Source organism: Macrotis lagotis, chromosome X (genome assembly GCF_037893015.1).
Source record: "Macrotis lagotis isolate mMagLag1 chromosome X, bilby.v1.9.chrom.fasta, whole genome shotgun sequence".
Lineage (NCBI taxonomy): Eukaryota > Metazoa > Chordata > Mammalia > Peramelemorphia > Peramelidae > Macrotis > Macrotis lagotis.
The window spans coordinates 64,680,289-64,693,697 of record NC_133666.1 but is presented as its reverse complement, the minus strand read 5'-3'; the positions used below and the strand labels follow the sequence as shown (position 1 = coordinate 64,693,697).

Sequence of the window (13,409 nt, the reverse complement as noted above, 5' to 3'; positions counted from 1 at the left end):
GCTCTGGCCTGGGCTCTCTTCTCTTCTCCCTTTAGACTATTTCATTTATTGATTTCCTCAGCTCTCTAAATTACAATCTTTGTGCTGAGGGTTCTCAAATCTACTCATGCTATTCCAAATTCTCTGCTCAGCTCCAATCTCACATCTCCAACTGCCTTTCAGACATCTTGAACTGAAGATATCTTCAACTCAATGTGTCCAAAATGGAACTCATTCTTTCCTCCAAAATGCCTTTTCCCTTCCTACTTTCCTTCTGACTGTAGAGAGCAACATGATCCCCCCCACCCCAGTACCCTATGTTCACAATCTAGGTGTTATCCTGGATTCCACACAATTTCTCATATTCCCCACCCCCACTTCCAAATTATTTCCAAAGCCTGATGATTTCACCTTTGCAACATCTCTCCAACATGCTGACACTGCCCCAAACTTGGATCAGGCCCTCATCACCTCATACTTGGACCAGTGCTCATGAGTCTGCCTGCCTCAAGACTCTCCACATTCCCAAGCAATTTTTATCTATGATTCGAAGAAAGATGGCCAAAATATCATAAGATTCACCTGGGGTTGGGAGAGTCATTGAGAAGTGAGAATATTCTTTTTCTTTTTAAAAAGCCTGAATGAAACAGTAAAATGAACCATAATGAACTGTACCCTTAATTTGATCTTCTACCACTACCTTTTTGGGCTTGGCTTATGTTTTGTGCCTTCTCCATTATTAAAATTAGTTTTCTTTCGATAGAAAAGACGGTCTTCTCTTTTATGTAGAAAGCACATGGAACATGTGTACCACTTCAGAAAGAAAAGAATAATGCCATTATTTGCAACTGATATTTGTAAATGCCTTAATCAAGGTAGAAAACTGTGTCTGGCCCTCTTTCATTGGCTTGAATCTAGAGATAAGATAGCAGAAGGCCCAGAACACAAATCTTATTTGAAAATGTGCCATTCATGCTTGGGGCCTTTAGATGAACATGGACTAAAAACCATGATTTGGATAGCCATCCAGAGCCTTTGATCATTTTAGAAAAGGTAGTTAGCCACACTTTGACATATTAAAAACAAAAGTTAAAGAAAAAAACAAGAAAACAAGATCTTTTGTTTCTGTGTCACACTAAGCCAGTCAAGGAGTGGTCAGATTTGCAGAGCAATTGTGGATGGCTGCTACACCCTCTGGACATGAGGTTTAATTGGGAAGTGAAACCAAATTTCTGCTTTCAGGACTGCAAAACCTGAGGTTCTGTCAAGCACACAAAGTCAATTTAAAAAGCCCATGGAATCAGCAGAGATACTGTCCATTCAACAAGGAAATAAGTTGAAAGATTTTTTAAAAAACTAAGTACAATTGAAAGTGGAAAACCTCTTGTGACATTGAACTCGGGAACTATTTATTCCATTTCTCATTTTTTCCATGATAAAACAGTCAGGTGACTCCCCAGTGCTTAATCAGGGCAGCTAGGTGGTATAGAGGATAGGGCACCGGCCTCGGCATCAGGAGGATGGGAGTTCAAACCCAGGTTCATTATGTAAAATACTTGTCTTCACTGGAACCTGGACTCCTAGCATCCAGGGAGAGCAAGGAGAGAGGAGAAATGACTTTAAAGATGGCTTGGGTTGCATATAGTTAGTTAGCTCGCTCATCCTCCTCTCCCTTCCTCAGCTTCTTGCAGGTTCTAAACCAAGCAGATTGTGCCTAAGGAAAACCTCCTTTTAATTCTCTAATCTTCAATCTAGACGTGCTCCAGTGGTTTCTCACCAGGAGGTCCAACTGCTGCCAGTTCATGATAAACCACTCCGATAGCTTTTCTTTCTCATTATTTCCATCTAGGAAAGAATCTATCACATCTGTTAAGTGAGTAGAAAAGATGGGCTATAAACAAATGATGAAGATTTTTAGGAGTGTGACCAGTTTACTCAGCACAGTAGAGGAGCCAGAGGAAGCTTAAATAACCCTATGTTCAGCTTTATCCTGGTCATATGGCACCTTTTGATGCCCCATGGTTCTCTGGCCTCTTGAACGGCAAAGCTCTTTGAGTCTTGGATTGGCAAAGTTGAGACTCAAGGTTCACTCACATTCCCTTTACCTAGCATGCTCCTCTGCTGAACAACACGATGTCATTTTGGCTGATTAGCCCTATTCCACACTGTTCTTCATCAGGCCACAATGTCACACTATGTGCTTCAAAACAAAACTATCAAGGAAACAACCATTCATACCAGGGAGCCATCACATTCCTAAATAAAAAACGCCAGAGCATCTTAATCAAAACTAAGTATAGGGAATTAATTTAACAAGAACACCAGCTTCTTCCCCTCATTCCGCCCCCTGCCACCCACCCACACATGAGGGAAAACAATCTGCTTTAGGTACTTATGCACCCGGATGCCCAGTTTGATCTCCTGCTGTCTCAACGCTTTCTTCTTCCCTGGTAATAAGAAAAAGAACAGATTCCTGACATCCTGGAACAGAGACGGCAAGAGTCCTTCATTCCATCTAAAGGCAGGCAAACTCTCACCACTTATCAATTGATTTCTATAATTCGGAGTTGATCTCACACAAGGAAGAAATCTCCCTTGTCTGTTTTCACTCGGAGCTATCTCATGCCCATCCATCTTTGTTCTGTCCTTTTCTATTGCACCCTCAAGAGGAAAGACCTATTCTGATGTGAATTGTTCCCTTTAGCTTAGAGTTCTTTTCCCCTTCTTTTCCGGAGCTTCCTCTAGAAGATGCCAATTCCTACTAACATTTCTCTACAATAGGACACTCCTTCCATGTACTTTCTTCTCCAAGAAATTCCACTTTCACAACTGTTTCTTGACCCTCTTATCTTTTGGTTCTCCTTCCTCTCTAATCTTTACTTCTCAAACTCCCTTGGCCAACTCATCCTTCCTAATATGCCTGAGGATCCTTGAAGGTTTGGCGTTGGACCCTGTTCCCTTTTTCTTTTTGCCAGCATCTTCCCAGGTGATCTCACTGGCTCCTACAGGCTCGATTAGCATCTCCAGGCATCTGGCTTCCAGCTTAGTCTCCTTCCTAATTTCTGGCCTCCTGGTTGACAGTTCCACAAGGATGTCACCAAGACACCTCACTCAAAACATCCCCAATGTAGAGTTCATTGACTTTCACCCAATTACTGGGACTGGGGAAATGCCACCATATTTCCAGGCTCCCAGGCCTTCACCTTGAATTCTTCTAACCCCACCATCTCTACTCAGTTCACTCCAGAGTCTCCCTGGTGCCTCTAGGTTCACCCAGAAGGTCTTCATGGCTCAGTTTGAATGATTTCCATGCATCCTTTTCTGATTCTGCTGGCTACAAGTGCTTACCTGATTTCTAAAAAAATTTGTTTTTCAATTTGTATTTATTTTATAGTTAATTATTTGTGTGTATATTGTCTCCCTACTCTTGAAGCAAAGCATCCTGGGAATGAAAGGATGATTTTTGTCTTTTACATCCCTAGTGTCCATTATGGTGTTTGTCATAGTAATAGGCTGGTAAAATGTCTGCTATGGTTCTGTTTGCCCATGCCCCAGGGGCTGAAGTTAATCTAGTCTAGATCATTTCTTAAAAGCCAAGGAAGATGCCTCCATGGCTTGATTGACTCAAGGGATTAAGACTTAACTCTGGTACATTCTGACAAAGATTCTCAGTGGTCACAGGCCATGATGATTGGCTTCCCTGCACTACCACTGCCCTGTTGATCAGATAGAATTCTATATGAAGAAGGGAGATGCATCTTTTCCAAGTAAAGAGTTATATCTGTGGTGAATACCCTTCCTATATCATGGTGAAATATACCTTTTGTTACCTGTTGACTGACCTATGAGTATCCCATTTTATTCCTCAGCATTAGAGCTAAACTATCCTGAAATGAGCCCAGGTCAGGCCCAGCTGGTTAAAAAGGTGGTTAACAAATGTTTGCTGCGTGATGGCTACAGTGGGCAGGTAGCAAGAAGCCCACAGGCACTTCTGCAGCTTTTATCCAATGAGGCAACAAGCCAGACTTTAGTAGTAATCCATTCTGGATGACCTCCGAAAAGCAATACTTGCAGCTTACACATCGAAGTCCCAGAAGTGCAACAACAATAATAATGTAATAATAAAATAACATTTATGGAAGGCTTACCATGTGCCAAGCAATGGGCTAAGTACTTTACAATCACTACCTCCTTTTAGCCTCACAACAGCCATGAGAGGTAGATGCTAGTATTATCTCCATTTTACATATTAGGAAACTGAGACAAAAAGGGGTTAAGTGACTTGCCCAGGGTAACACCACTAGTAAGAGGCTGGATTGGAATTCAGTCTTGTTGATTCCAAGACTGGTGTTCTATCTACTGTTCTACCTACCTAGCTATCTGAGACTCAGGGTATTTGGTAGGTCTATACTCCTAAAACTAAAGACAATAGATCCCCATTAGCATGCTTCCCTTTACTAGTAGCCACTTGATGGAATTAGATCAAATTAAAAAGCATTTACTGAAATGGCCCCGTATTTACAAAACATCCTCCCCCCCACCCCCAAGCCTAGCATACATTCTACAACATCAGTGGAAAGACTGGGCAAATACAGAGTAGACAGGAAAAAGACAAGGTCAGTCAACCTGATGTTACTGCAACCAAGTACCTTCTCTGCTTTTACTCAGAAACTATTAAAGACTGATGAAGTAAGTTACACATCTATGATAAATAAACCCACTACATACAGTAGTTCCTTTCTCTTAGCTGGGTCTTCATTGTTGCACAGCCAATTTTACTCTTTCCTGATTAATTAGTCTTATGAGTGGTTATAAATCTTCTGAAACTACCTGTTGCCCTCCCCCATTCCTACCCCAGCATAGACTGCAAAGTTGTACCTCACTGACAAAATGAATGTAACTCCCTGGGAGTCTTCTCATTTCCAGGGGAAAATCCTTCTGTATTTTCTTCACCTATTATTTCCTTCATCAAATCAGTAAACATTTATTAAGAGCTCAATATGTGTCAGCCATGGTGCTAGGTTCTGCTTAAGTTTCCTAATCTGTAAAATGGCAAAAATACTAGCATCTACCTGTCAGGGTTTTTGCGAGACTTCAAAGCAGGTGATAACATTATTAGGTAAAAAGCAAACAGTTCTTGCTCTTAAGGACTTTACATTTATAGGATTGTTAGCTTTAGAAGAAAAAGAAGTTATAAAGTCTACCAAGGCCAACTGTCTCATTTTATAGAATAGGAGACTAAAACACAGACTGCTCCAGTGAATTTTTAAGGGTTATATTACTCCTAGTGTTTATAATGGGGAAGTAAACCAAGGCCTTCCTGACCCCCAAGTAAATCCCTCTGTTCAGCATACCACACTGTCCTATAAATTCTTTATTTTACTTAAATTTTTTTTTATTGATTGAAGGCAATGGGGTTAAGTGACTTGCCCAAGGTCACACAGTTAGGCAATTATATTATGTGTCTGAGGTTGGATTTGAACTCAGGTCCTCCTGACTCCAGGGCCAGTGCTCTCGATGCCCTGTCTTATAAATTCTAATGGGGAAGATAGCATACAATTATAACCAAATAAATGCAAGCGAGGTTCCTGAATAGGGATCAGGAAAGGTCTCATGATGGAGTGATGTCTGAATGGCTCTTTAAAGACAAACAAGTACCTCAAGGGGAGGTTGCAAGGAGGGGCTGATCTAGACAAAGATAATGCAAAAACATGGAGGTCAAAAGTAGAGCATTAGACATGAGGAACACTAAGAGCCTTAGAAGGATCAGACTGCAGAGGGCATAAAAAGGAGCAGCTTATAATAAGCATGGGGCCAAGGATGCTAGACACATCAATTTATATTTGATCCAATAGGCAAGAAGGAACCACTGGAGTTTCCTGAGGAGTGACAGGGCCAGACCTGTGTTTTAAGAAACTCCCTTTGGTGGGACAGACTGGAGAGTAGAAAGATTGAAGGTAGAGGGATTTGTAGGGGAAGGAGGTACTATAATAAATAGCTCAGGTGACAGATAGGGTCTGAACTAAGTTGATGATCATTGGAGGGGGGGGGAAAGAGGACAGACATGAGAGGCAGTGTGAAGGTAGAACCAATCAGAACTGGTTCATGAATGAAGATAGGAAGAGAGAGAGCTAGAGAGGCAAGGGTTTGAGACTGGAAGGACAGTGATACCCTCAATGATATTAGGTAAGTTTGGAAGAGGGAAGGGTGAGACTGGGAAAGATAATAAGCTTGGTCTTGCACACTTTGAGTTGAAAATGACTATCTAATAGGCAGCTGGTGATGGGAAACTAGAACTTAGGAGAGAGAGAAGAGGGCTGCAAAAAACTGGAAAATGTTATACGAAATAGAAAAAACTAAGCTGCCAACGTGGCAGTTAGAAACTTCCAGATGTCAGCACTGACCTCTGAGTGTCCCTGGTGATGGTCAGATAACTGCAACAGAGGGTCATACCTTTGTTTGTCTCCATCAGCTGTTTCTTCTTCTTCTGCCGTTCCAGCTTTTCTTGCTCAGCCTTCTCTTTGGCAAGCTTGGCTCTCTTGCTCTTCTCCTCCATTTCTCTTCTCTTGTTGTTTTCCTTTACCGCTTCCTGCATTTAAACCACAAAATACCAAATGCTCTCATAACTTATGAAAGAAGGACCAAAAACTTGGATGCACTAAAGATTTAAAAAGTCATGTCTATGTGCAGAGTGGGGAGGAACTTCCCACTACCTGAAGATAAATGGGTGTGCTTTGGAAAAAAAATAAGGTAATAATTTATCACAAAGTCCATATCTCATCAAGTATAAAATGATACAAGCAACCCAAGCTGCAGATGGCATTTCTTGGGTACCCCAATGTTAGAGAAACACAAATATTAAAATGGTTGATAAAAGCATTTCTTCTTGACAGACTAAAATTCAGAATATGTTTTGATAAACATAAAATGAAGCTTTAACATAATCAACTCTGCTAATAATTCATTATTTCATCACACACCTAATTGTTTTTTTAAGTATATAACTAATGATCCAGAAAACATAGCAATCTGTAATATTATTACAGAGACAAAATATCTGTGATTATCACAGTGTTTTTGTATGTTTAAACAAATCATTAGAAATGCAGAAAACTTTTTTTCTCTTGGGCTAACAAAAACCAGCAACTTCCAAGGTATAAGGGGACCATATTTCAAGATACTGTCATTTGTTCTAGAGAGATATTGATAGCTCAGAGGAGGATTAGAATATTCTATTAGTTCATCTGAGAAGATGACACAAAATAACCAGAAACAGTAGCAAATTGGGTTCCTTTCAGATCAGGGTTCTAAAATAAAACAAACAAAAAAAACTTGTATTGATATCTCTGTTTGTGTAATCACCTACAGAGAGCTATCCTTTATAAGAAAGAATGAAAAGAGGAAAACAAGAGTTGAGGAAAATTAAAGAACACAAAAAATTCTGATATTCTATGTACACAATCCCTCACCTCTGCAAAGCAGAAAGAGAAATACCCCCTTCTATTTCTTTTTTTAAGGGCCTAACTTGGCCATTGAAATTTCTGCTTAAGCATTTAATAATGCTCTCTCAATCATTCATATGCTGAATACATTGTTTTTCCCCCTTTTGGTTCTCCTTACTTCCCTTGGTATTAGTTCATTCAAACCTCATGCTTCTCTATGCTTAATCATATTCTTTGTTTCTTACAGTAAACTAATATTTTGTTACATTTATGCATCACCATTTGTTTAACCAATCAAGGGGTATCAAATTGGTTTCCTCCTTATTTTTGGCAAAAATTGCTGATAGTCAATACTTCAGCAAACGTGAGGCCTTTTTAATCACAGACCTCCTTCAAACATTCACCCAGAATCTGGATAATTTTAATCACTTTCTTATAATTCCAAATTGATTCCTAAAACTGTTGGACAAACGCACAGCTCCATTAATAGCCTATCTTTCCACAACCTCTCCAACTTTAATTATTGTCATCTTTTATCATATTTGCCAGTTTGTTGTATATAAGATAAAACCTTAGTTGTTTTGATTTGCATTTCTATTAACAATTTAGAGCACTCTTATCTAGATTGTAGTTTGTGGTTCTCTTCAGAACTATGTGTCTCTATCCTTTGATCATTGACCTACTTGGAAATGACTTTTGGTCTTATCACTCAAATTACTTTGGTCCAAAAGCATAAAGAAAAGGAAACACTGCAAGTGCATATTTGCATATGGCTTCTGCTAAGAAACACACAAAAAAACCCATGTCTTTTTACATGAGTCGCTTAAAACTTGTTTTAGCCTTTAAAATAGCTTTTAAAGAGTCACAAAATCTTGGCTTGTGAAAGGGACAATATCCATCAATTACAACTTACACCTGAATAACAGGTCACCTCTTACATCATATTACTTAATCATCCAATCCATTCTTGAAGACCATCAATGAGGACAAAAACACTACCTCACCTCCCCGGGCATCTAATTCTACTGCTGGATAGCTCTATATGGTTGGAAGATTTTCCTCACAATGAGCTGAAATTGGCCACTTTCCAAATTTCAACAGTGGTTCAATCTGTACAAAGTTATGAAGTGGGGGGGCGGAGCCAAGATGGCAACAAGAAAGGATCCAGTCTTAGGCACTCTCTGATAAAACTCATAAGCTAAGGACTCTAACTAAACTTTCGAGAGACAGAATACACAAAGGGACCCAGAGAGGCAGTTCTCCTACTCAAGGTAACCTGGAAAAGAGCAGAAAGGCTTTGCTCCCCAGGGTCAGAGGGGCGGCCACCAGAGGGGTGGCCCGCCAGAAGGAAAGAACTTCCGCCTCCCGGAGGCAGCCCCAGGGCGCTGGGAGCCCCAGCACACAGCTGCGGGGAGTCTCCAGAGCTGCACCCCTGAGACCACCAGGCACAAAGTGGGGGGAAAACGGGGGACCTCTGCGAAAGCAAGCACATGGAGCCCAGCCCTCGGGGCACACAGCAAGCAGCTTGGTCTTTCAGTAGCCCAGATCCAGGAACAGAAGCAGGCAGAGCAGGTAAGCAGGAGACCCCAGGGCATGAGCCCATTGAGCTGAGGGAGGGGAGTGAAGAGAGACTGCAGAGCTCTGTCCTCTGCCCCCGGAACAGGACTCTGGGGCTCTGACCACATTCAGATCCTGATTGCAGTCCAAGCCCCGCCATAGAACAGCAGGGCCACCCCCACCTCAGCCCCGTGGCAGAGGGTGGCGCATATGGTCATTCACAGACCAGGAGGGAGGACAGAGCCTCACACACTGAGACCCTTGTGGGAGTGTCCCAAAAGCTCAGGAAGCACCCCAAAACCAGGCCCAGGCTGGGAAAATGAGCAAGCAGAGAAATAAGAGGAAGACCATTAAGAAATATTTTGCAAATGAGCCCAAGAAGGATCAAAATACCCAGTCTGAAGACGAGGAAGCACAAGCTCCTGCATCTAAAGACTCCAAGAAAAACAGAAATTGAACTCAGGCTATGACAGAGCTCAAAAAGGACTTTGAAAATCAAATGAGGGAGAAAGAGGAAAAATTGGGGAAAGAAATAAGAGAGATGCAGGAAAAAACATGAAAATGAAGTCAGCATCTCACTCAAGGAAATTCAAAAAAATTCTGAAGAAAATAGCATGGTAAAAACCAGCTTAGGTCAAATGGATAAAACAGTTCAAAAAGTTATGGAGGAGAAGAATGCAAAAAGCAAAACTGGCCAGATGGAAAAAGAGATAAGAAAGCTCTCTGAGGAAAACAAATCCTTCAGACAAAGAATAGAATTCAGAGAGATTGATGAATTTACCAGAAATCAGGAATCAATACTTCAAAACCAAAAAAATGAAAAATTAGAAGAAAATGTGAAATATCTCATTGAAAAAACAACTGATATGGAAAACAGACTTAGGAAAGATCATTTAAAAATTATTGGAATACCTGAAAGTCATGATCAGGAAAAGAGCCTTGACATCATTTTCAAAGAATTACTACAGGAAAATTGCCCTGATATTCTAGAAGCAGAGGGCTAAATAGAAATGGAGAGAATCCACCGATTCCCCCGAGAAAGAGATCCCAAAAAACCAACCCCTAGGAATATTATAGCCAAGTTCCAGAACTCCCAAGTCAAAGAGAAAATGTTACAAGCAGCCAGAAGGACACAGTTCAAATATCGTGGAGCTGCAGTCAGGATCACACAGGATTTAGCAGCAACTACACTGGAAGCTCGTAGGGCTTGGAATATAATATACAGTAAGGCAAAAGACTTAGAATACAGCCAAGAATGAACTACCCAGCAAGGCTGAATGTCCTCTTCCAGGGAAAAAGATGGACTTTCAATGAACCAGGGGAATTTCAAAGGTTCCTTTTGGAATGGCCAGAGCTGAACAGAAGGTTTGATCTTCAGATACAGGACTCAGGTGAAGCATGGAGATTGGAGGAGCGGAGGGAAATATGAGGGACTTGATGATGATGAACTGCATGTATTCCTGCATAGAAAAATGACACTGATAATACTCATATGAACCTTCTCAATTAATAGAGCAGGTAGAGTGAGCTTTTATAGTTGAAGCACAGGATAAAGCTGAATTTGAAGATAAAATATGGTGTCAAAATGGAGGCAAAAGAAAAAAAAAGGGAAATGTAATGGGAGAAAGAAAAAAGAGAGGGGGAATAGGCCAAGATATTTCATATAACAAGATTTTTCTTTATTACAATGAGCTATTGCAATGATATGGAAGTGGAGAGGCAAGGGGGAATGAGAGAACCTTTGCTCTCACCAGAGGTGGCTAAGAGAGGAAACAGCATATATACTCAATGGGGTATAGGCATCTGGAGTAAGAAGGAGGGGGGAGCAGGGGGAAGGGGTGGGGATGTGAATGAAGGAGGAGAGGATGGACCATGGAGGGAGAGTGGTTAGATATAACACATTTTCTTTTTTACTTCATGCAAGGGGCTGGGATTGGAAGGCCTGTCCGGGACCATAGGGCCAGGTGGATTCTGGGCTTAAGGGGTGGTATGGGGGCTCAGTGCCTCTTGGCCCCAGGACCAGGGATCTGTCTGCTGCACCACTCCGCAACCCTAGAGCAGAGTCAGAGTGAAAGGAGAGAGAAAATATAGTACATGGTAGTGGAGAAATAAGAAAGGAGGGAGTTGCGATCAGCAATGGCAACAGTGGAAAAATATGGAAGTAACTGTTGTGATGGACTTACTATAAAGAATGTGATCCACCCATGACAGAGTTGTTGGTGTTGGAACAAAGACTGAAGCACATTTTTATGATTATTATTTGAGGGAGGGTGCAGGGCAAATGGGGCTCGGCGGCCTACCTGGGGCCACATAGCAAGGTGATCTTTGGGTGTCTGAGGCCGGATTTGGACCCGGGTGCTACTGGCTCAAGGGCCAATGCTCTGTCTGTCACCCAGCCCCCCTTACTATTATTACTATTTTACTTTATTTTGGGTTTTCTTCTTCTTTTTGGTTTTTGCAGGGCAGTGGGGTTCAGGTGGCTTGCATATCACACAGCTGGGTTATTGTTGGGTCTACAGAGCTGGATATGGACTCGGGTGCTCGTGGCTCCAGGGCTGGTGCTTTGTCCATTGCGCCACCTGGCCATACTTACAATTAGTACTATTTTTTTTTAATTTTAATTTTTTTCTCTCCCCTTTACTTTATTGCTCAAGCAAGTTTATATTTATGGGGGGGGTTATTGCATTTACTCTTAAACAAGAATATTTTATTAATGTAAAAAAACATTTGTACAAAATGAGAATAAAAAAACAAAGTTATGAAGTATAGTAGAGAAAATACCATAACAATTAATAATGAAAGGATCGTGAACAACCTCTAAGGAAACATTTTATTCTTTTAGGGTTCTTTCTTAGAAAACTCCATCACATTTTTTTTCCTTTATAATATTTAAGCTCTTCTTCAGTTTCCTTGTATCTCCAGCCTCAGTTCCCATTTTGGAATCTGGTGGCAGGGACAGGCTCTAGGCTTTACAATGGTCAGGCCTGATGTGATCCTGATCTTGTTTTCCTGCCCCTGTTGTGTCTGTACTCAGAGCATTGCTGAGCTCAAGGACTTGTGGTTAGATCTCTGCAGTTACCTGCCCTTACCACGGTCCTATCTTGGGCTTCTGACATCCTGGTGGCATTCCTGTTTTTGACAGTGCTATGGTCTTCTGCCTTTTCTGAGGTTCCCTGGTAAAGAACTGTCACTTCCATCTCCCCTTGGGGTTCATATGGCAGGGTGCTACTGAGGTCTTCTGTCTTCCTTGGACTGATCCCATTGGAACATTGACACATCTATCCTCTGTGAATCTTCAGTGCAGGGAGATGCAGCATGGAGCTCATTGGAAGCACATTTATAAGCTGGACTTCTTATTTGCCTGGGCTCATGCTAACTTCTCTGTGTTCTTCTTCCAGTAGGCACACTTACAGCTCTTTTAATATGATGCTAGACTAAATTAAGGAGCTTACTCTGAAGCTTTTGACAGTATTTATCAGCTTCTCCTCCTACATATTTTCTTGTCTAGTTCTTTGTGATACTGCTCTCTCCTGGTTCTTCCCTTTTTAAGTGACTATTCCTTCTCATTCTCCTTTGCTAGGTCTTCATCCAAAACCTACCCCATCCTGTGCCTTTTTCTTTGTTTGCTCCAGATAGCTCATTGGGTGATCTCAAGTTCCTATAGAGATCAGTGTAGAATATTCAAAACAAATGACAGAAAGAGGCAGAATATAGTAGTGGAGAATGGTGGGGTTGGATTTAAGGAGATCCGAGTTCAAATCCTGTCTCAGACAATTACTAGCCATGTGATCATGGGGAAGTCACTCAAACTTCTGTGTTAAGTGACCATTTATGTTAGGAGAAGAGTGGAAACAATGCCAGCTCTAAATCTATGATCTTTTTTTTTTAGTTGTTTTTTTTTTTTTTTTTTTTTGCAAGGCAATGGGGTTAAGTGGCTTGCCCAAGACCACACAGCTAGGTAATTATTAAGTGTCTGAGGCCGCATTTGAACTCAGGTCCTCCTGACCCCAGGGCCGGTGCTCTATCCACTGCGCCACCTAGCTGCCCCAATCTATGATCTTTTGATGAAAAACTGTGAAATATATTGTGTGGCAGGCTGTAAAAATGTTGAACTTATCAAACCTTGAATAAGATATAACCTGGTGGCTAAAATCACAGAGCAGGAGTGGGCTCTTTTTCATGGGGAGATAATCAGGTCTCATACTACACATACATATTTCAAAATATCCTGGAACTGAAGAAGAATTGGGGCAATTATCACAAACCAAAGACTTGCCTACTATGATCAGATGTAACACTGGTCCATAAAAACCTTACAATCAACAGTTTTTAATGGATTTTGTGACCCTAAACATGCAAAATCCTCAAGTTACATGTAAGGAAAACTTTTGAAAAGAGAGACCTATCAGAAGGGTTCAAAATCAAATGGGA

The 13,409-nt window shown here is 41.2% G+C and overlaps 1 protein-coding gene across 4 annotated transcripts in view; it reads right to left on the bottom strand.

The window, feature by feature from the left end:
- Nucleotides 1-13,409, bottom strand: part of DIAPH2 (diaphanous related formin 2) — an 857,560-nt gene that overhangs the window by 191,234 nt on the left and 652,917 nt on the right. For all 4 annotated transcript variants that reach the window (XM_074205516.1, XM_074205517.1, XM_074205518.1 and 1 more), the window contains one exon: nt 6,433-6,568. In XM_074205516.1, coding sequence (XP_074061617.1) covers nt 6,433-6,568 — 136 coding nt within the window. The remainder of the gene's footprint in view (nt 1-6,432; nt 6,569-13,409) is intronic.